This window comes from Podarcis pityusensis (genome assembly GCF_964106645.2).
Source record: "Podarcis pityusensis genome assembly, chromosome: 5".
NCBI lineage: Eukaryota > Metazoa > Chordata > Lepidosauria > Squamata > Lacertidae > Podarcis > Podarcis pityusensis.
In genome coordinates this window covers 88,318,123-88,341,897 of record NC_138032.1, presented here as the reverse complement: position 1 = coordinate 88,341,897, position 23,775 = coordinate 88,318,123, and the positions used below count along the sequence as shown (strand labels likewise).

Sequence of the window (23,775 nt, the reverse complement as noted above, 5' to 3'; positions counted from 1 at the left end):
GTAGCTGCTGCACCAACCTGGCAATCTTCCTGCTGTGGAGAGACTCACCTTTGGCCAAACTAAATAAGGTGTGAGAGAAAAACAGCTTAGGTGGTTCTGAGTGGGCAGACCACAGGAAGAATTAAGCTTAGGCTGGTGTCTCAACAATGACCTTAAGACTATTGGATGGAGTTACACCTTGGCTGCAGTAAAGTGTCCTCTGGTAACCTTAAGAGTGGAATACTGTGGATGTTGTAAATAAAAATATGCCCTTTTCCCTTATGGGGTATCCAAGAGCCCGTATAGAGTCCTTACATAGGTTCCCTATTGGTAGGAGAAAATAACAGAGGCCAACCAGAGAATATTGAGAAGCAAAGCAGCTAGTAAGCTTGATCTTTATTGATCTGTTGCAACAGGGTACTCCCCTCACACGCAGGAGAGGAGGAGGCCCCCCAAAATGCTCTGCAGGGGCTTATAAAGACTTTTGAAATTCCCATCCTCTAGATCAAGACCACCCCCAGAAACATTATGCATTCATCACAGAAGGGGTGTAACCTAAGACCACCCCTCAGATAAGGCGGTCTAAAACAGAACATTTGCATGTTGTTTTCTCCTGTCGCTTTGTTTATTTCCTGTCTGGCAGGTTACTTGATTGGATTTCTTGGGGAGCCTTGGCAGTCTTTTGTAATGATAAGGCTCACACCCTTATTCAAACACAGATTAAGACAGGATTTGTGAAGGAAGAGACAATGGGGAGGCTTTTCCATTTTTACCATGCAGAGAAACATTTGCTCAGTTTAGGAATCAAAATGGTTCCAGGTTGGCTTTCCTGTGCTGATCTATGTACGTGTGGTTATGAACGTTGCCATATATCTAAAACCATAAAATTCCTATCACATGGAGCTTAAGTTATATGGGACAGCCTTTGAGGACTCTTTGGAAACTTCAACTAGTGTGCAATGCAGCTGATCAACCGCTGATCAACTCGGGGCAAAAATATTGTTATAATTTGGGGTAAAAGTAAAGGGACCCCTGACCGTTAGGTCCAGTTGTGGCCGACTCTGGGGTTGCGGCGCTCATCTCGCTTTATTGGCCAAGGGAGCCAGCGTACAGCTTCCGGGTCATGTGGCCAGCATGACTAAGCCGCTTCTGGCGAAACCAGAGCAGCGCACGGAAATGCCGTTTACCTTCCCGCTGGAGCGGTACCTATTTATCTACTTGCACTTTGACATGCTTTCGAACTGCTAGGTTGGCAGGAGCTGGGACCGAGCAACGGGAGCTCACCCTGTCGCGGGGATTCAAACCACTAACCTTCTGATTGGCAAGTCCTAGGCTCTGTGGTTTAACCCACAGCACCACCCGCGTCCCATAATTTGGGGCGGAACCACCTAAACCCTAGAAATTCTTAAATGGTAGAATTTCGATTAATCAAGATACGTATAGATCAGGGGTGGCCAACTCTCAAGAGGCTGCGATCTACTCACAGAGTTAAAAACTGGCAGTGATCTACCCCCTTTTGGGGGGTTCAGGTCAAAGCTGTTGAGCTACTTTTAGGAATGAGGAAAGCCCTGTTTTTGGGGGGTGCAGGGCAAATATGTTGAGCTTTTTTTAGGGGAGCCAAAGTTGTTGAACTTCTTTGAGGGGAGCCAGTGATCTACCACAGATGTCCAGTGAGCTACCCGTAGATCAAAGATCTACCTGTTGGACATGCCTGGTATAGATGAAAGTACAAGCTGCAGAACTGTGTGAGACAATGAATCCCTTGGCTAGCTTATGCAAACCAGCCTGGCTGGCCTAGGGAAGAGCAAATCTGTTAACATGACAAAAGGAGTTGATGGGCCATCTGAGAGGAATCTTTTGGCCTGGAAAGACCAATGGGGGGGTGTTTGAAGGGACAGGAAAAGAGAATTTTTAGCAAGGTGTTCTGGGAAAAAGAAGGAGGAAGAAAGAAAGAAAGACTGGGATCCATCTTGGACAGGTTGGCTGAAGGCTGGCTGGGAGCGATGCCTTGCACTCCATGGCTGCACTGCTGTGGGGTACAAGCCCCACAATGACCATGTTGTAAGATCTGGACTCCCTCCATACAGAGTGAAGGTCTTTTTATTTCTTAAAGCCACGACAGTCCCTGCTGTGTCTCAATTCTCCAAAGAAACACAGACCCTGCATGAATGCCTGGAACCCCATAGACCAGGCCTAGGCAAACTCAGCCCTCCAGCTGTTTTGGGACTACAACTCCCATCATCCCTAGCTACAGGCCCGGTGGTCAGGGATGATGGGAGTTGTAGTCCCAAAACATCTGGAGGGCCGAGTTTGCCTATGCCTGCCACAGACTCTCGCTACCACTCGGCAGACAGAGGGGGAGGATCCCAACTTATGTAACAATAGCATATAGTTCCAATTCTGTTGCAGCAACACCGGTTGCCCGTATGCTTCCAAGCCAAATTAAAAGTGCTCCTTTATGAACTTAATCCGTTCCGGAAGTCTATTCTTAAATCGAATCCATTCTTAAACTGAGGCTCTCTTTCCCTAATGAAGCCTCCCACCCTCGGTGCCCTTCCACTGTTCTTAGACCAAGGTAAAGTTCTCAAACCAAGACACTATTTCTGGTTTTGCAGAATTTGTAAACCAAATCGTTCTTAAACTGAGATACCACTGTATATCACATTCCCTAACCATCCGGAAAACTGCGTTAGGAATTTGGAAGAATTGGAAAACAAAATGGATGCCAACATACTCAAGGTGGATGCCATTAAAATATATGCAGGAGGGTCAAAGGGAACCGGGTTGGTGGAAGAAATTAGAAGATCAGGGATTTTATAAATTAAAAGATATGTTTGATGAAGAAGGGAATTTAACTACAAAAAAAGTTTTTTTAGAAAAAATAGGAAAACAATATTGGCTGAAAGTGCAAGGACTTTATGATTTAATAAAAACGGAAAGAGCAGAGGAAATGATGAGGACAGAAATGAAAATAGATATGGTGCTGAACAAAAGACAAATAACGGAGAAAGGGGTAGCAGGGATGTTATATAAACTGATGATAAGCGACAAAGAAAGAATGATAAGGATAATTCAGATTAAATGGGAGCAGGAAGGTATGATCCATCCAAACACGGCTCAAGAACTGATGAAGAATATAAACAATATTAAAATAGAAAAGTATAAAGAATTAAGTAGAAATTTTTTATTAAAATGGTATAGAACTCTGGCACAAATGGCGTACATAGTGAAAGGGTTTAGTCCCAAATGCTGGCATTGTGGTCAGGAAAAAGGATTATATTCACACATGTGGTGGGAATGTAATCTGGTTAAGGAATACTGGCAAAAGATTATAAAGGTAATTTCTGGACTATTTCAAATAAACATAGAAATTAATAGGGATTTGTTATTTTCGGGAATACTGGGAAATAACAAAGTAAAGAGTAATAAGCAAGAGTTGTACAAGATTATGATTCTAGCTGGAATGGCAGTTATTGCTTTGGGATGGAAAGAAAAGACCAAATGGAATATGGAAAAATGGAATGATTATGTTTTTGAATACGTACAATCAGAAATATTCGCACAGATAGTGGTAGAGGATAGATGGGAAAATAAATGCCAAAGAATTACAAATAAATGGGTATTTTACAGGAACTGGATAGAAAGAGGGGAAGCCAACCCTAACATACAAGCTCGAATGAACAGACTGTGTACATGGATAAAGATATGAAGAAGGAAGGCCTGACAGGGGTTGGGGAGGGCTGGAGTGGGGGGGATGGACAAAAAAACCCCCTGGATGGTATTTTGAAGTGATTTTGTCACGTAAGCCCTTTTTTCAGAAACCATATATATTAATGTTATGTAGTTAGGCATTGTAGTATGAATGAATTTTGTTCTGTATTCTTTGTTTTATAGAATATATAATAATGTTATGTTACTAAGCAAATTTAATAAAACAGGGGGAAAAAACATTCCCTAACCATCCAAATACAGAATGATTCCCAGCCACCTCCACAAGCCTGAAAACAGCCAGAAAGTTTTTGAGAGGGGAACGCCAAAATAAAACTCATTATCAACATACGTTTACACAATGCCAGTCCTACTCTGAGCAGACCTGCTGGAGTTAACAGACCTGGCTAACTTAGGTTAGTTAATGTCAATGTGTTTATTTTGAGTAGAACTTAATTGACTAAAACTCAAGAGTGTACAGCGTAGGATTGCTAGTTAACATTATGGTTTTATTCTCTTTTTAAAGGTTTTCTTTTAAAAACAACACCCAAGTGGTGTATCTTTTTTAATGAAATACAGTGGTAACTTGGGTTACATACGCTTCGGGTTACAGACGCTTCAGGTTATAGACTCCGCTAACCCAGAAATAGTGCTTCAGGTTAAGAACTTTGCTTCAGGATGAGAACAGAAATCGTGCTCCGGCAGCGTGGTGGTAGCAGGAGGCCCCATTAGCCAAAGTGGTGCTCCAGGTTAAGAACAGTTTCAGGTTAAGAACGGACCTCCGGAACGAATTAAGTTCTTAACCCGAGGTACCACTGTAAAGAAAAATAGAAAAGACAGCCATCTTAGTTGCAAATAATTTCCTAAGCATGCCAAGAGCAGATTTCTCTCACTTTCTCTCTCTTATACCCCACCTTAATTATTTTACTTGATTTGCGCTGCATTTGTGACGTTCCATTTCATTTACAGATAGGTAGCCGTGTTGGTCTGCCATAGTCAAAATAAAAAAAATCCTTCCAGTAGCACCTTTAAGACCAACTAAGTTAGTTCTTGGTATGAGCTTTCGTGTGCAAGCACACTTCTTCAGATACACTGAAACAGAAGTTGCCAGATCCTTCTATATAGTGAGAAGGTGGGGAGGGGTATTACTCAGAAGGGTGGTGGGAATGGGAGATTGGCAGATAGCTGGGATGAGCCTGCTGACGACTCTTAATGTAAGACCCATTACAGTCGTTAAGAGTCGTCAGCAGGCTCATCTCAGCTATCTGCCAATCTCCCATTCCCACCACCCTTCTGAGTAATACCCCTCCCCACCTTCTCACTATATAGAAGGATCTGGCAACTTCTGTTTCAGTGTATCTGAAGAAGTGTGCTTGCACACGAAAGCTCATACCAAGAACTAACTTAGTTGGTCTTAAAGGTGCTACTGGAAGGATTTGTTCCATTTCATTACAGTGGTGCCTCGCAAGACGAAATTAATCCGTTCCGCGAGTGTCTTCGTCTAGCGGTTTTTTCGTCTTGCGAAGCAACCCTATTAGTGGATTAGCGGATTAGCGCTATTAGCGGTTTAGCGGCTATTAAAGGCTTATCGGCTTAGCGGCTTAGCTGCTAAAAGGCTATTAGTGCCTTAGTGGCTTAGAAAAGGGGGGGGGGAGGCGGGAAAAAAATCTCAAGACTCGCAAGACATTTTCGTCTTGCGAAGCAAGCCCATAGGGAAATTCGTCCTGCGAAGCAACTCCAAAACGGAAAACCCTTTCGTCTAGCGGGTTTTCCGTCTTGCGGGGCACCACTGTACATTGTCGTTATCCGCTTTGGGATGCAAATCAAGCCAGATCGAAAAGCCAAATCTGTAGCTGCCTCCCTGCCCTCTTGCTCCCGGGGCAGCTATTCACTCACACGCTCTGCCCTGGCAGGATGCGCGCATGCGCCCTCTGGCCTCAGGCACCCAAAAACTGCCTGCCTGCGCCGGCCCTGCTGCTTACCAAAGGTGCTCCAAGCTGAGATGCTGATGGCTCAGGGCGCGTTTCCTCGGCCGCCCGCCAGGGGTCGCCGCTGCGTTCGGGCCGGACCGGAAGTCTTCCCCTCTCCCAGCGGACGACGACGCCGGCAACAACAACAACAACAACAACGGGCACGTCCTGGCGTACCCGGATGTTCCTGGCCGCCGTTTCCGCCTGAGGGAGCGAGCGAGGCGCCGCTGCCGCCGCCGAGAGTCCCCGGGCTGCCCAGCGTCGCGAGGTGGGCGATGGCGTCCTGCTCCTCCCCCTCCCCGGCTGCTGAGGAGAACGGGGGCCCTTCTCCGCCCCCCCTTCCTTCCAGGGGCCCCGAAGGCGGCGGCGGCGGCGAGGAAGAGGAGGAGGAGCGGGAGGTCGGGGGCCGCCCCCACCGAGGCTGGAGCGAAGCCCAGTTCCGGCGCTACGGCTTCGCCACGCGGCCCATCCCCAGGCTCCGCCACGGGGACCCCCGGGCCGAGGAGCTCATCGAGAACGAGGTGAGGGGGTCGGGCTCCTTCCCAGACACAAAACACACGCGCGCCCCCCCCCTCGGAGGAAGGGGGGAGGGGTCCCCTGTGCTGAGACCCGGGGGGGGGGTGGTTGAGAGGGGTAGGGTGTGGGGCTTGGCCCCCTCTCCTACGGTTTTCCGCCAGCCTTGGTTAGGGTGCCTCAATCATTATTATTATTATTACACACACAAAAATACGTATATGCATTTATACGTTCCTGTCTGTCTATCCATACCCCCAAATGTGGGGGGGGGGTCGGGGGTGTATATATATATATATATATATATACGCGGAAGGGGGGAAGGGTCCCCGGTGCTGAGACCCGGAGAGGGGTAGGGAGGGTTGCAAACGCCCTGGCCTCCTCTCCTACGATTTGCCACCAGCCTTGGTTAGGGTGCCTCTAGCATTATTATTATTATTATTATTATTACACACACACAAATATGTATATGTATTTATACATTCATTCCTATCTGTCTATCCATACCCCCAAATGGGTGGGGTGGGGGGGTGTACACACACACACACACACACACACATATATGCATTGCAGGGGTTATACTAACTAGATGATCATCAGGGTCCCTTCCAATTCCGTATACCCTGCCTTTTTCCTTGACAGTGACTTAAGGCAGCTTACAGTGAGAGGGATGGAGGCCTGAGTTTCCTTCCTGGAGGAAGTGGGGGGTCCCCTCTGCTGAGAGCAACCCACCCAGGCCCACTCATCTGCTTCCCCCCGCTTTGCCACCAGCCTTCGTTAGGGTGCCTCCAGTACAGTGGTGCCTCGCAAGACGAAATTAATCCGTTCTGCGAGTCTCTTCGTCTTGCGGTTTTTTCGTCTTGCGAAGCACGGCTATTAGCGGCTATTAACGGCTATTAACGGCTTAGCGGCTTTAAGAAAAAGGAAACAAACTCGCAAGAACTCGCAAGACGTTTCGTCTTGCGAAGCAAGCCCATAGGGAAATTCGTCTTGCGGAACGACTCAAAAAACGGAAAACTCTTTCGTCTTGCGCGTTTTTCGTCTTGCGAGGCATTCGTCTTGCGAGGTACCACTGTATTATTATTATTACACATACACATGTATGTATATGCATTTGTACATTCTTGTCTATTCCTACCATACACACACACATGAATTGCAGGGGTTATATTAGATGATCCTTGGGGTTCCTTCCAACTCTACAGTTCTGTAATACTCTATACCCTGCCTTTTCCCCTGACAGTGACTTAAGGCAGCTTACAGTGAGAGGGATGGAGGCCTGAGTTTCCTTCCTGGAGGAAGTGGGGGGTCCCCTCTGCTGAGAGCAACCCACCCAGGCCCACCTGTCTGCTTCCCTCCGCTTTGCCACCAGCCTTCGTTAGTGTGCCTCCAGTATTATTATACATATACATTCTTAAATATACACCTTGCCTTTTCCCCAAACAGAGACTCAAGGCATCTTACAGCTAAAAACAAATCAGCTAAAAACAGAGAAAGAAGCTTTCATTATAAAAACCATTAAACATTGATAGAATTAAAACTAATTACACATATGCTTAAAACCACACACAGAATTATAATCAAAACAGCATGGCACCAGCCCTTTAATTAAAAGCGGTCAGTTTCCAGAAGGTCTTCACCTGCCGGCAGAAGGATAGGAAGGAGGGAGCCAGAGAGGGTGTTCCAAAGTTGCCTGGGAGCAGCCACCACAGAGAAGGCCCTCTCTGTATCTATGAGGGTAGCGGGACCAAGAAGAGGGCCTTCCTCAAAGATCTCAGATCCTGAGAAGGTTCACATGATGGAGTAGGGTTGCTGGATCAGGAGGCTTCAACCTTGAAAAAATAGGGGGGAAAGGGGGGGCATAGAGGGAAGTTTTCCTACCTCCTCTTTTAAACATCCCCATGGTAGGAATATTCAATTTTGACAAGCAACCTTCAAATAAAGGCAAGCTGGCCCACGCATGCACAGGTTAGTGATTTGTGGTACATAGGCTGAGGAAAGAAGAGGGTGGTTTTTATATTATTTTTGTTTGCAAAATATTTCTTAGTCACCTGGATCCCCTTTTTACTCATTATACTTTATTCTGCAGTTGCTATATGAAAAACCTGCTGATATTGTTCCTGTTTCAGCATTACAGTTCCTGTGCATTTACAACTAAAAAAGGGCTTTGAAATAGCAAGTGACACTGCTGTGGTAAACTGGGGCATTGGGCTGAAGGCAAGGTTTTGGGTGTCTGCAAGACTAGAAGCAGCACCATAGTGGTTTGATTGCGGAATGGAAAGTGAGCAGCTTTAGGATAGGCAGGAAAAGTATGCCCTTCTGCTGCCCGTCTTCTGCTCCCCAATAATTTATTTCTAAGGCTGGTGTATTCTCATCATTGGAGTGATAGCCACTAACTTGGGTGACTTTAAGAGGGGATTAGGCACATTCTTGGAGAATAAGGCTACTAGTAATTGGCAGTGTTCCTCTGAACATCAGCTGTTGGGGTTCACAAGGGAGAGTGCCATTATAGGTGTCCCTTTAGGCCAGGCTTCCCCAACATCGGCCCTCCAGATGTTTTTGGCCTACAACTCCCATGATCCCTAGCTAGCAGGACCACTCATCAGGGATGATGGGAATTGTAGTCTCAAAACATCTGGAGGGCCGAGGTTGAGGAAGCCTGCTTTAGGTCCTTGGTTAGCCACTGTGAGAATAGAATGATGGATGAGATAGGCCTTGTTCCCTTTCAAACAACTCTTTAAGTTCTTCAAAGACCTCTCAATAGAGGTATTTGGAGGCAAATCTGTGTTTGCTTCTAATATTTGAGTACAGTGTTAGAAATTTCCTGGGCGCCAGGCATATTTTGTTTCTGTCTCAGGCCCAGTTGTGACTATATGGAGATTTCTGGGCACCAGGTTGGCAGCCAGCATCTCCATTGAGCCAGTGAAAAAACCTCTGCCTTAGACCATAGTTAATACCATTTCCATTTCCACTGTGTGTTCTTCTCCCTCTTGCATACTGGGGAAATGAATTGTAAGGGCAAGCTACAGTCAAGCAATGTAGTTGAGATCGTAGAATTGTAGCATTGGAAGGGACACTGAGGGTCATTTAGTCCAACCCCCTGGCAAATAAGCATTGTGTTGTGACCATAACTTAGGTTTAAGCTGCCATTTGGTGCCTAGCTTATACAGTGGTACCTTGAGATGCGAACGAGATCCGTTCCGGAGCCCCATTTGCATCCAGAATCAAACGGAACTAGCGACGGCACGTCTGCACACTCACACGTCGCTTATCGCCGCTTCTGCGCATGCATGTGACGTCATTTTGAGCGTCTGTGCATGCGCGAGCAGCGAAACCCAGAAGTAACACACTCCGTTTCTTCCGGGTTGCCGTGGAGTGCAGCTCGAACGCGCTCAACATGAAGCATATTCAACCCGAGGTATGCCTGTATATCTCAGTTTTGAACACTATTTAAGTATCCTTATGGAAGAGTTAAGCATTTTGTTTCATGGCTTGAGCATTAAGCAGAAAGGTAAACCCATCACCATTCTGCTTTTTGACTTCTAGTGTTCCGCTATATTGGGCTGTCATCAGTGTGTAAGGCTGTGCTTTATGAGTGACGGCAATGAATAGTTGCAGCTACTTTGTGTGTGTGGGTCTCTATTTCCTTCCATTGCTTATTCCTAGTTGCAAAATCAACCTGAATATTTGTGGCTGATACCTCCTACCTTATCTTGGGATTTTGCATTGCTATGCCTTGTGCTTTTTTCTTGTCTTTCCTAGGAGCCAGTGGTGTTGACAGATACAAATCTGGTGTTTCCTGCTCTAAAATGGGACCTGGACTATCTTCAGGAGAACATTGGGAGTGGGGACTTTTCGGTATATAGAGCAAGCACACACAAGTTCCTGTATTACGATGAGAAGAAAATGGCAAACGTTAAGAACTTCAAGCCTAAATCAAGCAGGGAAGAGATGAAATTCAGCGACTTCGTTGAGCAGCTCCAAGAAATAGAACAGCAGGATAGTGGAGAAAGGTAACATCGGTTGGTGGCTTGGTGATTTAGGTTCTATTGTGAGACATGGACTGAGTTCTTCTAAGGCAGGAGTGGGAACCTTTTTCAGCCTAAAGACTGCATTCTCATTTAGGGGACACATTTCAGTGGTGGGTGGGGCCAGAGTGGATGGAGCAACTGGTGTAAGTTTTATCTCATGTAAGTTGTGAAGCAGGACTGGTGAAGGGTGTGACATAGGAATATTATAATAATAATAAAAAATTTTATTTATATCCCGCCCTCCCCAGCCGAAGCCGGGCTCAGGGCGGCTAACAACAATAAAATAGTACAACATTCTAAAATCATTTCATTATAAAATTAATTCAAATCAAATTGATGGCAACCATTGGGCTAGAGTTCTGTGAAGATTGCCAAAGGAGGGAGTCAGGCTGTGCCCTGACCAAAGGCCTGGTGGAACAGCTCTGTCTTGCAGGCCCTGTGGAAAGACGTCAAGTCCCGCAGGGCCCTAGTCTCTTGTGACAGAGCGTTCCACCAGTTCAGAGCCACAGCCAAAAAAGCCCTGGCTCTAGTTGAGGCCAGCCTAACCTCTCTGTGGCCTGGGACCTTCAAGATGTTTTTGTTTGAAGACCGTAAGTTCCTTGTGGGACATACCAGGAGAGGCGGTCCCGTAGGTACGAGGGTCCTAGGCCGTATAGGGCTTTAAAGGTTAAAACCAACACCTTAAACCTGATCCTGTACTCCACCGGGAGCCAGAGCAGCTGGTATAGCACCGGGTGAATGTGATCTCGCAGTGAGGACCCCGTAAGGAGTCTCGCTGCGGCATTCTGCACCCGCTGGAGTTTCTGGGTCAGTCTCAAGGGCAGCCCCTTGAGTCCTGAGGGCAGGAAGAGGGCCAGATAGAGAGGGCTTCATTTGGCCCCCAGGCCTGCGGTTCTCTACCTCTGTTCTAAGCGGCTAGTCTGAGATATCCCTGGCTAGCTGCTTGCAGGGTTTTAAACTGAAGAAAACAGTGAGACATTCTACGTCATACAGAAATTCTGTCATAGTGCAGACTGATCCAAAACAGAATATATTTCTTTCTTCACATGGTCAAATCCTGTACTTCCTACCTTCTAGGGAATTCCCCCCTTTCCTGTTCATCCCCCTTTTACCATTTACAAGCGTCTTCCTGAAGCAGCAGGATCATATCTCGTAGTTATTGTGCTAGTATTGCTGCTGAAGACATCCAATAAGTGTGTTCCTTTGGGCAGCACTCGAGGTGATGGGGAAAAGAAATTGGATTCTGGACTTAGTGGGGGGCTGGTTCTAGTGTCCCCCCTCCTATTAAATTAATTGGAAAGTGGCTGTGTAATTAAAGCCAAGAAAAAGGCTACAACGAAGAAAGTGCTGCACAGCTCGGGAGAAGAGACCCTTTGCTTCCTTTGTTGATTGCAGTGAGCCGAATCAAGGAGTCGCTCATTCGCCAGTTGTACAACTGGATGTGTGTGGTTTTTTCCTTTTTGAAAAATTGTTTAGCATTTTTGTCCATCCTCCCCAATGCTCAAAGCAGCTTTCTATAAAAATAATAGAATAAAAATAATAAAAAGATGCAGTTTTGAAAATAAGAGCATCATAAACAAGGGCTTTTTATGGGTTGTTTTATGGTTGGTTATATATGAGAACTGTTTACTCTGCTACTGCTATTTTAATGCTAGCTATTTTTACTGCTATTTTAATGGTGTATCTTACTTTGTTGCAACCCATCTGGAGGACATACACCCTAAAAGGCAGGCTAGGAACCTATTATCATAATCAGTATAATCAACAGCAGTATTAACACTAGGTCACAGTCCCTAATCCACTGCTGTAGGTCTTTTGGAAGATAGGTTTTGCATCCTGTCTGAAAGGATACAAAGATAGGACAGCTTCTAGACTGATCTCTGAGAATGAGAGTACCTGAAACCATGTGTTTTGTGCATCAGGGAACAGATGGGTCATCCTGCATGTGTATACCTGCCCAATTTCTATTGACTTGGTACTGCTCAATTGAATCCTTTCCTTAAATCTGCAGTCCTCTGGGTGAAGTTAGCCTTTGCTTATCAGGTTTCTATATAAGTGAATGTATTTTTGAGGCACTGGCTAAAAATGAATGAAAGATGGCAAGCAAGATCTTCCTTTTTGCAGACGTACATGTAAAATCCTCCTTTTCCCCTTGTTTTCTGCCATGTGCAGGCTTTATCTGCAGCAGACTCTGAACGACACAGTTGGGAGGAAAATCGTGGTGGATTTCCTGGGCTTCAATTGGAATTGGATTAACAGGCAGCAGGCAAAGCGAGGCTGGGGTCAGCTGACATCCAACTTGTTACTGATTGGCATGGAAGGTAGCAGATCTTTCTTAGACTTAAATGTGCCTAAAGGTCTTTGGACAACTCATTGCATTTTGCTTTTATTGTTTTTGGTATTTTTTAGGATAGACAACTTCTTAGGGATTCCTTTTGCGCACAAACATCCAACATCTAGCCCCTGTTATCTCATATATGAAAAATCTGATGTAGGTGATTCAGAGGCCTGATTCAAAGAAGCGGTGTCAGGGATGTGGTCCATAGATGCCAGGATAGCCAACATTATGCCTCCCAGATCTTGTTGGACTCCAGGCAGCATGGCCAGCGAGCAGGGATGATGGAAGTTGGAGTCCAAACGTCTCGAGGGCATAACTTTGGCTACCCGAGGGCCTCTTGTTCACAGGTTACATCTGAAAAGATAAACCACACTTTTCTTATTTGGTTCTTACTTCTTTCACATGCATCCATTCCCTCTGGCTGCACAAATAGGCCGCATGGCAGTTATCTGACTGCTCTAGTGAGAAGGACTTTTTGCATGTAACTAATTCTTCCTTGTCCTGTAACGTGTACTACTGTCTTGTTGCGAGGACCCAGATGATGCAAGTGCTATAAACCAATGACATACATTCATAAGTGTCCTCTGTATAACTGAATACACTGTTTAGATCTCCCCCTACGTAGAACTTGATTTATTTTGGTGCATGACCGATGCAGATCACCCATTGTAAGGTAATGATTCTATCCTGCCTTTCAGGGCAATCTCTCACAAGACAGCCTACAGTAAAACCGTTACACTACCTCCCTTGCTTTGGATAGCTCTCTGTATGGATAACTATTATTCAGAAAACCTCTAAACCACAGCCGTTAAACTGGTTTTGAATTGGTTTGTCAGTGGCTTTCGTTACGCAATGATGGGAGCTGTTGCCTTCAGTGGGTCCTGAGAGTGTTGTTAAATTGCCCAACATGCTCTTAAAACTTTATTTTCTAACGGTTTACTTGTAATGTAGGCACGCCCTCATTATTAATACTTGTGTTTAGAGGGCTGTCAGGTTTACACTGTCTCTGTTTCTTTTTATGAAGGGAATGTGACTCCAGCACACTATGACGAGCAGCAGAACTTCTTTGCTCAGATTAAGGGATACAAGCGTTGCATCCTGTTTTCCCCTGACCAGTTTGAGTGCCTCTATCCTTATCCTGTGCACCACCCATGTGATCGGCAGAGCCAGGTAAGGCGACATCTGTGCCAAATGGCCCCTACTTTGTAGGAGTATGTGATATTAAATATTTGGGTGGCATTCAACTTAGTTTTACACAGAGTAAACTGATGGAAATGAATGGACCTAACTTATTCACATTCTTTAATTTCAGTGGGTCTGAGTAAAACTGAGTTGAATACTATCCTTTGTTCTGATCAGATGGAAGATTCACACAGGCTTCTGTGTCCTGTCTAACAATGACCAGCCTGAAAGAGGTCACAAGCAAAACGTGATCTGTATTTTCCTCCTGTTATTTGTGGTCAACGTCTCTTTGTCCTGTTCAGGCCTTACTTGCTGGTGTTTAGTCTGATAATTTAGCCTAACCCCTTGATGTTGAAGGAGAGAGACATGAAAAGCAACAACTTTGCTGCAAAGAAACCCCAGTGTGCAAGCAGGTGCTTATATGTGGGGTTTCTGCACACAAACACGCCCTGCTTTCTTTTCAAACGATTGCATGTGATTCAGTGCCATGGGGAAAAGTGTGGCTGTGCTCCAGATTAAACGCAGCAACGTCCCACATTATTGCGTTTGCATCCTGCCTCTTCTCTGAGGAACTCAAGATGGTTCTTCCCCATTTTACTCTCTCAACAACTCTCTGAGGCAAGTTTTTCCAAGCGAGAGAGTGGCTGGCCCAAGGTCACACACTGAACTTTGTGGCTGATCGGAGCTTTGACCCAACTCCTACTCCCAACGCTCTAACCCCTGTATCACGTTGGCTCTCCAGTATGCAGCATCCATACTATACACTGTACTAAGAAAGCACTATACTATTGGATGCAATGTGAGTAGTGCATTGTCCTCTGAACGTGTACACTCCACATTGGCATGAGAAAACAGTTTTTAGAACCGTATGTGTAGTCTTGTCCAGGGACAACAAATTAATGGGATGGAATTCGCCTTCCACCAAGGTACAGTGGTGTCTCGCAAGACGAAATTAATTTGTTCTGCGAGTTTTTTCATCTTGTGAATTTTTCGTCTTGCGAAGCACGGTTTTAACGGTATTAACGGTTTTAAGAAAAAGGAAACAAACTCGCAAGACGTTTTTGTCTTGCGAAGCAAGCCCATAGGGAAATTCGTCTTGCGAAGCAACTCAAAAAACGAAAAACTATTTCGTCTTGCGAGTTTTTCGTCTTGCGAGGCATTCGTCTTGCGAGGTACCACTGTATCTAAACAACCTACCAAATTTCTAGGTAGCCTATCTTTTTAAAAAAAAAATGTAAAAGCAAGATTCTAGCTCATGATTGGACTTCAGCCTGAACCCAACCTTCCCCATTTCATTTGCTTACTGTCTACCTATAGTACAGACATGCAACACAGACCTCTTTTCTACCATTTACTGATGTGCACTTAGGAGACAAACCCAGTCTATTACTGTCTTACTTAATACTGCGTTAACTGATTTTGCTTTGAAGAAAACAAATTGGGTTAAATGTAGAATTTAGTCTAGCACTTGACTTTCCAGATTAACTTTTGTGACTAGTATGCAACAGGTTGTTGTCTCTACCTGAGCTCGTGCAGGTTTACCTGAGGGGAATTGGGGGATGGGAAGGACCATTCTCTGGGGAACTCTCTAGATGACCTTTGTGACTTCAGCCTCTTCAGTGACATGTTCTTTTTTCCTGTTTTGCTAGGTTGACTTCGACAATCCTGACTATGAGCGCTTTCCCAATTTCCAGAACGTAGTTGGCTATGAGACAGTGGTGGGCCCAGGCGATGTGCTTTATATCCCCATGTATTGGTAAGGATCATAGACGGAGGATTGGACAGGGTGGGGTGGGAATGGGACAACTGCAGCAGAAACCAGGGCCCCAGATTAAGGTACAGGAACCTTGGGCTCACAAGAGGCCTGTGGCTCTTTCTCTTTTGACTCAGATGTATTGTAAGGCCTACACTTTTTACCTTCTCTGTGTATTCAGAAGGGAGAGAGCGCTTCCTTTATCCTCAAGATATGGAGGATAAATAGGCTTTTGTGTTTTAAGGTGTTCTCATGCCAGAAGAGAGAGGAAAAATAAAAACATCCTTGACATTTGCTAGTAGCTTGGATTTGGGTGGGTGGGTTTAGGCAAGGTGAGGCTTATCCTTTTGCACTCTCACCATGGCAGTTCAACACAGGATCGAACTGTTCCAACCACTGAAAATTTCATACACAACTGTGTAATATTTTAGTCCGTCTCCATTGAGTTTCTAAAAAAAAAAACCCCAAGTAGCGGAGGCTAATCTCATTGGGTGAGTTCTCCTTTACTGTAAGGGTAGAGTAAGTCTGACCCAAGTCGGGTGTGGATCTGTCCATGTACCAATCTCTATGGGACTTAAATGGGAAATGGCGCACATCCCACAGGAAGTAAAAGTATAGGGGAAAGGGGCAGAAAGTGCCTGCCTTCAGTTCCCGTAGCCCTTTCAACTTAGAATGAAAGTGAACCTACCTTTGTCAGGTTGGTACTGAAGGCGGGAAGCATGCTTTGTTTGTATTCTGAGATAAAGTATACACATTCAAGAGAGCACCCATTCATGGGAGTGTGATCTATTGAGCAACTTAAAATAAGGACAGATACAAACAGCGAGAGGAGGTCACGGATAGTCATAGCATAGTTTCCTGGCACGAAGTGCAAATAGGATAGAAGCCAGGGGGATAAAAGAATAACAAAGACTCAAGCTGAGATGTCTGCATTGATGCTGTAGCACTGATGTTGTTAATTCTTAAATTCTCTGTGGCTAGAATTGGAAACGTATACAATTTCCCTGGCCTTTCTGTTATTCTATTCAGGTGGCATCACATCGAGTCTCTGCTGAACGGAGGAATTACCATCACTGTAAACTTTTGGTACAAGGTAAACATGCCTCTAGCTTTTGTTGCTGGCAGAAGAGAACTTTGTGCATGAACAGAACAGAAACAGAGAGCTGCTACTTGAAATATTTATTGTGTGGTGTAATGCAGTATTGATGGTACTACATTATAAAATCTGTCCTCTTCATCCTACACACCTCTGAGGGCTGCTTAAGGTTCCCTAGAGTTACATTAACTCTGCCGAACTTGGCCTGTGTTCTTAATTCCATCTCTTAATGGATTTGTATGGCTGCATGGGTGCTGTTCAGTAAATTTGCATACCACCCTTCATCCAAAGATCACAGGGCAGATCACAACATAAAAATACGAAACGAGAACACAAAGTACATAACAGAACAAAAGCAAAACAAACCAATACCCCCCCCCCCCCGCAAACATATTTTAAAGGACATAGAATGCTAATTAGCCAAAGGTCTAGTTAAAGAGAAACTTTTTCACCTGACACCTAAAGATATGTAATGAAGACTCCTGGGGAGCCCATTCCACAAAAGGGAGCCGCTGCAGAAAGGACCCCCTTCTCATGTTGTCACCCTCTGGAGCTACCGTGGAGGAGGCACACAAAGAAGGGCTTCCAGTGATGATCACAGGGTCAGAGCTGGTTCACATTGGGAGAGGCGGTCCATAGATATTCCCTCTGTGAAGTATGTAGTTCCTTGGGTTGAAATAATGCCTAACTGTTTAATGGTGATGGTTCTTTTAGGGAGCCCTTTCCTAGACCAGCATTTGTGCAATGACCTCTAGTATGACTGTGTACCATTTGGCTGCTAATAGAATACCAACCATCCTCCTGTTCCCCACTGTTTTATTGGCCACTGTTTTATTGTGCTTGTGTGTGTGTGTGTGTTAGTTTTTTCAAGTAACATGAAGTGCTACAAACTTATGATCCTGCTGTTTCCTTTTGGTTTTTCTGCTACCTCCCAAACCAGAAACCAGAGTGAACACTGCAAGTTTGATGCTAGTCTCTATGTCTATATAATAATAATAATAATAATAATAATAATAAAAATAAAATTTATTATTTATACTCCGCCCATCTGGCTGGGTTTCTTTTGATTTGGAAGCTTCCTAAGTGTGTGTGTGTGGGAATCCTCTTTGAGAGTATGAGCACATGTAAATATGTCGACACAAAATTAAAAAAATTCCTTCCAGTAGCACCTTAAGGTAAAGGTAAAGGGACCCCGACCATTAGGTCCAGTCGTGACCGACTCTGGGGTTGCGGTGCTCATCTTGCTCTATAGGTCGAGGGAGCCGGTGTACAGCTTCCGGGTCATGTGGCCAGCATGACTAAGCCGCTTCTGGTGAACCAGAGCAGCACACGGAAACGCCGTTTACCTTCCCGCCAGAGCGGTACCTATTTATCTATTTGCACTTTGACGTGCTTTCGAACTGCTAGGTTGGCAGGAGCAGGGACTGAGCAACGGGAGCTCACCCCGTCGTGGGGATTCAAACCACCGACCTTCTGATCGGCAAGTCCTAGGCTCTGTGGTTTAACCCACAGCGCCACCCGCGTCCCAAGTAGCACCTTAGAGACCAACTAAGTCAGTTATTGGTATGAGCTTTCGTGTGCATGCACACTTCTTCAGATACACTGAATGCACACGAAAGCTCATACCAATAACTAACTTAGTTGGTCTCTAAGGTGCTACTGGAAGGAATTTTGTGTGTGTTTGTGTGTGTGTCGACTACGGCAGACCCAACACGGCTACCTGCCTGTAATGTAAATATGTGTTTGTGTTCTTCCCAGGGTGCCCCAACTCCCAAAAGGATTGAATATCCCCTAAAGGCTCATCAGAAGGTGGCAATAATGAGGAACATAGAGAAAATGCTGGGCGAGGCGCTTGGAAACCCACAAGAGGTACAGGACAAACCTGGAAACTGTTTTAGGGGGCTAAGTTGCACAGAAACCCACGAGTTCTAATTAGGCCCTGAGAACACCAAAACAGCCTAATTCTGTCCGTCGTTTGCAGTTCCTTAGATATGCAGGAAGGGTTAACCCTGGGAGAAAAGAAGGGCGATAAATTATGCCATGTATTTATGTTTTTATTATAAAATATCTCCGAACATCATCTACGAAGATGCTAGGGTGGTATTAAAATGAAAAGGAATACAAGCAAATCCACCACAAAATGTGGATTTTAATAGAGTCATACAAATTTGAGGTATCTCTGGTACTATTTGCCCAAAGCCAAGTGACATTCCGGTTTAACTTTTGAGGTTCAGCACTATGTCGTTGGCAAATTGACATCTCTCAAAACTTAAGATACAATAAGATCTTCTATATACATCAGGAAACGTGGCGGATTTCAAAAGTAGGCTGATTCGCCCAGGGTTTCAAAGGGCCTCGGAGTTCAATAGATGTTACTATTAAGGAAAACCTCTGTAAACAATTGCACACTGGTGTTGCAAACAAGTGACAATTGACAGCGATTTTAAGGCTGCTTGTTCTACTGGGGCGAGGGCTCCAAACATTAATCTTGAGTTCCAAGCCTGTTATCCTTTACTGAGAATGGGTTGGAAGATAGACAAGGACAATAGAGACTTTTTAAAAGACTGGGAACCATTTATGTTGTATGTACAGAAATATTGTAAAGAAGGGGACTCACTAGCAGGGTTTGAGTAAACATTTACAATTAACAAAATAAATATAGTCGTTAAGATGTAAAAATTGGAGAATAACAAAGTGTAAGTGGAAATGCGAAAATAAGTATGGTATAAAAAAGTGAAGCATATAACAACATTTAAGTTAAAGATTGCAATATTAAGGTAGAATAAAACAGGCAGGGGAAGTAAATAGACAAAAGAACCATAAGAGGAAGTTGAGGGAAGTCGGGGGAGCGCCTGGGGATTTATATTCCTTTTTACTTTTGAGACAATGTTGATTGTGGTGATTATAAAATTGTAAAACTTAATAAAAATTATTTTTTTAAAAAAAAGAGAATGGGTGGGAAGATGCACAGTAATAATAATAATAATAATAATAATAATAATAAATTTATTATTTATACCCCGCCCATCTGGCTGAGTTTACCCAGCCACTCTGGGCGGCTTCCAATCAGGTGTTAAAAACAGTACAGCATTAAATATTAAAAACTTCCCTAAACAGGGCTGCCTTCAGATGTCTTTTAAAGAGAAGATAGCTGCTTATTTCCTTCACATCTGAAGGGAGGGCGTTCCACAGGGTGGGTGCCACTACCAAGAAGGCCCTCTGTCTGGTTCCCTATAATCTCACTTCTCACAATGAGGGAACCGCCAGAAGGCCCTCGGAGCTGGATCTCAGTGTCCAGGCTGAACGATGGGGGTGGAGACGCTCCTTCAGGTATACAGGACCGAGGCCATTTAGGGCTTTAAAGGTCAGCACCAGCACTTTGAATTGTGCTCGGAAACGTACTGGGAGCCAATGCAGATCTCTCAGGACTGGTGTTATGTGGTCCCGGCGGCCACTCCCAGTCACCAGTCTAGCTGCCACATTCTGGATTAATTGCAGTTTCCGGGTCACCTTCAAAGGTAGCCCCACATAGAGCGCATTGCAGTAGTCTAAGCGGGAGATAACTAGAGCATGCACCACTCTGGCAAAACAGTCCGCAGGCAGGTAGGGTCTCAGCCTGCGTACCAGGTGGAGCTGCCCTGGACACAGAATTAACTTCTAGTGTTGACTTCAACGGTGTTCTGCTCTTTCCAGCTGTGTTTACAGTTTTTCATCTTGGGAAGATTTTTGGCTGTGCAAACATCACTCCATTCGGCATATGTCTATAGCCAACAGTTTTTGTGGTTTTACTCCTTTGTTGTTGTCTCAACAGGTGGGCCCCTTGTTGAATATGATGATTAAGGGGCGGTATGACTAATCCTCGGCCTCTGCAGTGGTGGATGTTGCGAGCCGCTTCACAGACAAGTGGAAGATACTAGGCGCTAGTATCGCACGCAGAAATTGAAAGACTGAGGTGCTCCTGGCACAACTCTGCCCTGTCCTGCTCCAACGTAGGCAGTGACTGGTACTATCAAACACTCCCATCCATCCCTCTTTCAACTTCACTTAACCTTCCAGAGGATCCCGTGCTTTACGAAGTAGGAACCTAGCTGCCAAGGACTCATGTGTCTGCAGCCTGCCAGTATACAGAGATTGGCGCCTGGTACTTGCCTGCCACCTGTCACATTGCAAAATACTTTTTTGGGGAGGGAGCAGAGTTTAGATTGGTCCTGCCAGTCTTTTGCGTTCATCCCACCAGCTGAATTGTATGATGTTGCGTGAGGGGTGGACGCAGTAAGTCTCAAAGTCTTGAGAGTCTCCCGAAGCGGGAGAGAACCTTTGGCCATGTAAGACTCCACTGTCTGCTTATTTTGCCTGGGAAGTGAAAGCAATTGCATGCTGGCATCTGCATAGTTGCCTGTGTGTGAGAAGCAACTAGACAAGCCATTTAGATCTTCCCTCTGCACCTTGGCATTAGAAATCTCCCCGCCACCCCTTCTCTGAGGTTTAGCTTCCGTGTTTGTCAAAGGTCGCCTTCTCTCTGATGGCACAATTTTCTAATGTAAAGCAAAATTATGGTTACAAGTACACAGAGGGAGGAGGTAGGGATGGAGACAATAAAGTCTTCCAAGTCCGCTGTGCCAAATTAACATCGAAAACAGCGTTTTGGAGGGCCTGACCTCTTAATTCTGTTGAAAGTCCGGGCTGAAATCCCCATACACACAGATTCCCTTTGCTACACTCCGGACGGCTTTTCCACAATGAGCACCAGTGCCCTTTGTCAGTAAAAAACACCTTTGTGTTGTGTTTCTCTTTCCATACATGGAAATGTTAATTTCACTCCATCCTCAGCCTTCTGCATACTGGATTATAATGGATAAATAGGTGGAGAAGGGGAACAGCAAAGTTACAGTAACACTTTATTGCAGTGATTTTTTCGACAGACTTCTATGTAGGGTCCATTCTATTCCACTTTTCCCTGCTTGGCAGGAAATGTGGGTGATTCTGGCTGTGTTTCATCAAGACGAGAGTGCTGAGTTGAGATCCCAGCTTTGTTCCTTTGCCACAGAGGTGCTTTTCTGTGAAATGGAGAGTTTTGAGAAGACCTCGCTGCAAAAGCTTTGCTTGTCCCAGCAGGAGAGAGGTCATGACCAGCTTGCTGGGACAACACCTGAGCATGACTTCACCTTTTCTGGGACAGATCACGCTCTTATCCTTTTATAGTACGGATCACACACCTAATCTTTTACTGTGAATTGAGAATGCAGTAGCTGAAGACCTTCTGGAGAAAGCTGGGTAGTGGTTCAGATTTCACTGGGCAGGTCAGACTCTTTAATGAGGGAGCAATGGAGCTTTGTCATAAGCCAAACCTACTGTTTGATTTAGCTCTGCCAGCCACATAGAAGCAGTGGAATGCCAGAGTTCTTGCCATTGATAATAGATCGGGAAAGGGGATGGAATGGCTTCTGAAGAGCAAGATTGGACTTGGCAAATGGTAGTACTAATAAATGCATTCTGCCTTTGCCTGAGGGCAAAAGCAATTCTTGTGCTTCACGGAAAGTGCCCTGGATGTGCAGCAGTATTGGCCAGGGTGCCAACAGAGACTGGAGCAATTTGTGGAATTTTGCTGTTGCATAGAGCCCATGCGGAAAGGGGCCACTCGCCTCGCTTGGAATGGAGAGGATGGGACTTAAACACAACCTTCGGATCTCTCATTTCTTTTTGCCAAAGGTAACTTTTGAAAGTTTTTTAACGGTTGGTTTTTTTAAAAAAAGAAGAAAAATAAATCATTGCGCCTGACCGGTGCAAGAACTCCGTTTACAATGCACTGATGGACTGATTAAGTTACTGTCTTCTCTTGTGTTTTTTTGTGTTTTTTTAATCCTATGCTTTTGATGCCCTGCTGTGGTATTGGGGAAAGCTGTGTGTGTGTGTGCGTTTTCTGTGATGATGTGTGAGGACATGTGGGAAAGGCGTAATGCATCCTGAAGCGTAGTTCTTAAAATAAAACTGTCCAAAAAGAGAAGTATGGCGTTTCCTTTGTTCTGCCCAACAAATGGCCCTCTCTATCAGAGAACTCGATCAGGAGTGTGGGAATGGCTATCCCTTTGAGGGCTGTGGCATAGGCTCGCTGTGTAGTGCTCAGACTCTTGATGCTGTTGCTAGAACCTTGTGTTTGTAGATCTCTAGAACTACAATTTTTGCCTACGCTGTTGGGATCTCCGCTCGGCCAAGCTGATAAAGCTCATCTTCATCCAAGTCCTTCAGAATCGCCCTCCCGACGAATAATTAACGACCTGAGCCTTTCATAAGGCTCTAAGGCACGTTCTCCCATTCAGCAGAGAATCCAGCACAGGGAAGTGATGAGATTTATGGCTACATGCTATGCTTTCTTTCTTATTATGCAGACAACAAAGAAATATACATCCTCTCTCTATGAAAGCAGAGAGCAACCGAAACAAAGGAAACAGGAAACCAGTAACGTCACATCCGTCTCTAGTCTCCCATGAGATTTCCAACAGCCTGGACTGTCTCTGGAATGTAAACAGAGCCTTGTGACTCCAAGCAGCTGCTCAGTGGTAAACAGGAACTAACATACAGAGCCCTTCCAAAGGAGGTTCATTGCCTGTGGCCTCCTGGAGTGTACGTACAAACCCACCCCTGTCTTGGCAATGTATCTAGACCAGGGCTTCTCAAACCTGGGTCTCCAGCTGTTTTGGGACTACAACTCCCATCATACCCAGCTAGCAGGACCAGTGGTCAGGGATGATGGGAGTTGCAGTCCAAAAACAGCAGGAGACCCAAGTTTGGGAAACCCCAATCTAGACATTGAGAAATCTTTGCTGGTTATCAGCCCAGCTCAATAGAGCATTGGCTCTAGAGCAACAGCTTATAGGGAGGGAGCTGTATCCCTTTTACAGCAGGTCTTGCCACATGGTGGGTATGTTTACCTTGGTGCTTCCTTCATATCTCCCTTGTTGGCTCACCTCTGCGAGGGCCTTTATTTGGTTGTGGTTGGGAGGGAGCTTGTCGCACAGGGGCCTGACTTTCCTTCCCTGACATCCCAGAAGATTCTGTTCATCATCTCTACCAGTAAGAAGGCTGACCCTCCAGCAAGTATTATAACTTGCAAAACTTTAATATGAAATAAATCATAAAAGTCTTGATTGGGCTACAATTCAAGAGTGTGCCTTTTTTTGCGGGGGGGGGGCATGCAAGAGACTGTG

The 23,775-nt window shown here is 45.1% G+C and overlaps 1 protein-coding gene across 1 annotated transcript; it reads left to right on the top strand.

Moving 5' to 3' along the window:
- Positions 1–5,689: 5,689 nt before the first annotated feature.
- On the top strand, positions 5,690–22,574 carry HIF1AN (hypoxia inducible factor 1 subunit alpha inhibitor; the record flags this gene model as incomplete). The annotated part of the gene is given in 10 exon segments (XM_081005612.1): positions 5,690–5,752; positions 5,754–5,844; positions 5,847–6,178; positions 9,933–10,183; positions 12,374–12,522; positions 13,564–13,709; positions 15,371–15,477; positions 16,504–16,567; positions 18,329–18,439; positions 20,382–22,574. Coding segments are annotated over 10 exon segments (1,359 nt in total). The 3' UTR covers positions 20,427–22,574.
- Positions 22,575–23,775: the final 1,201 nt, after the last annotated feature.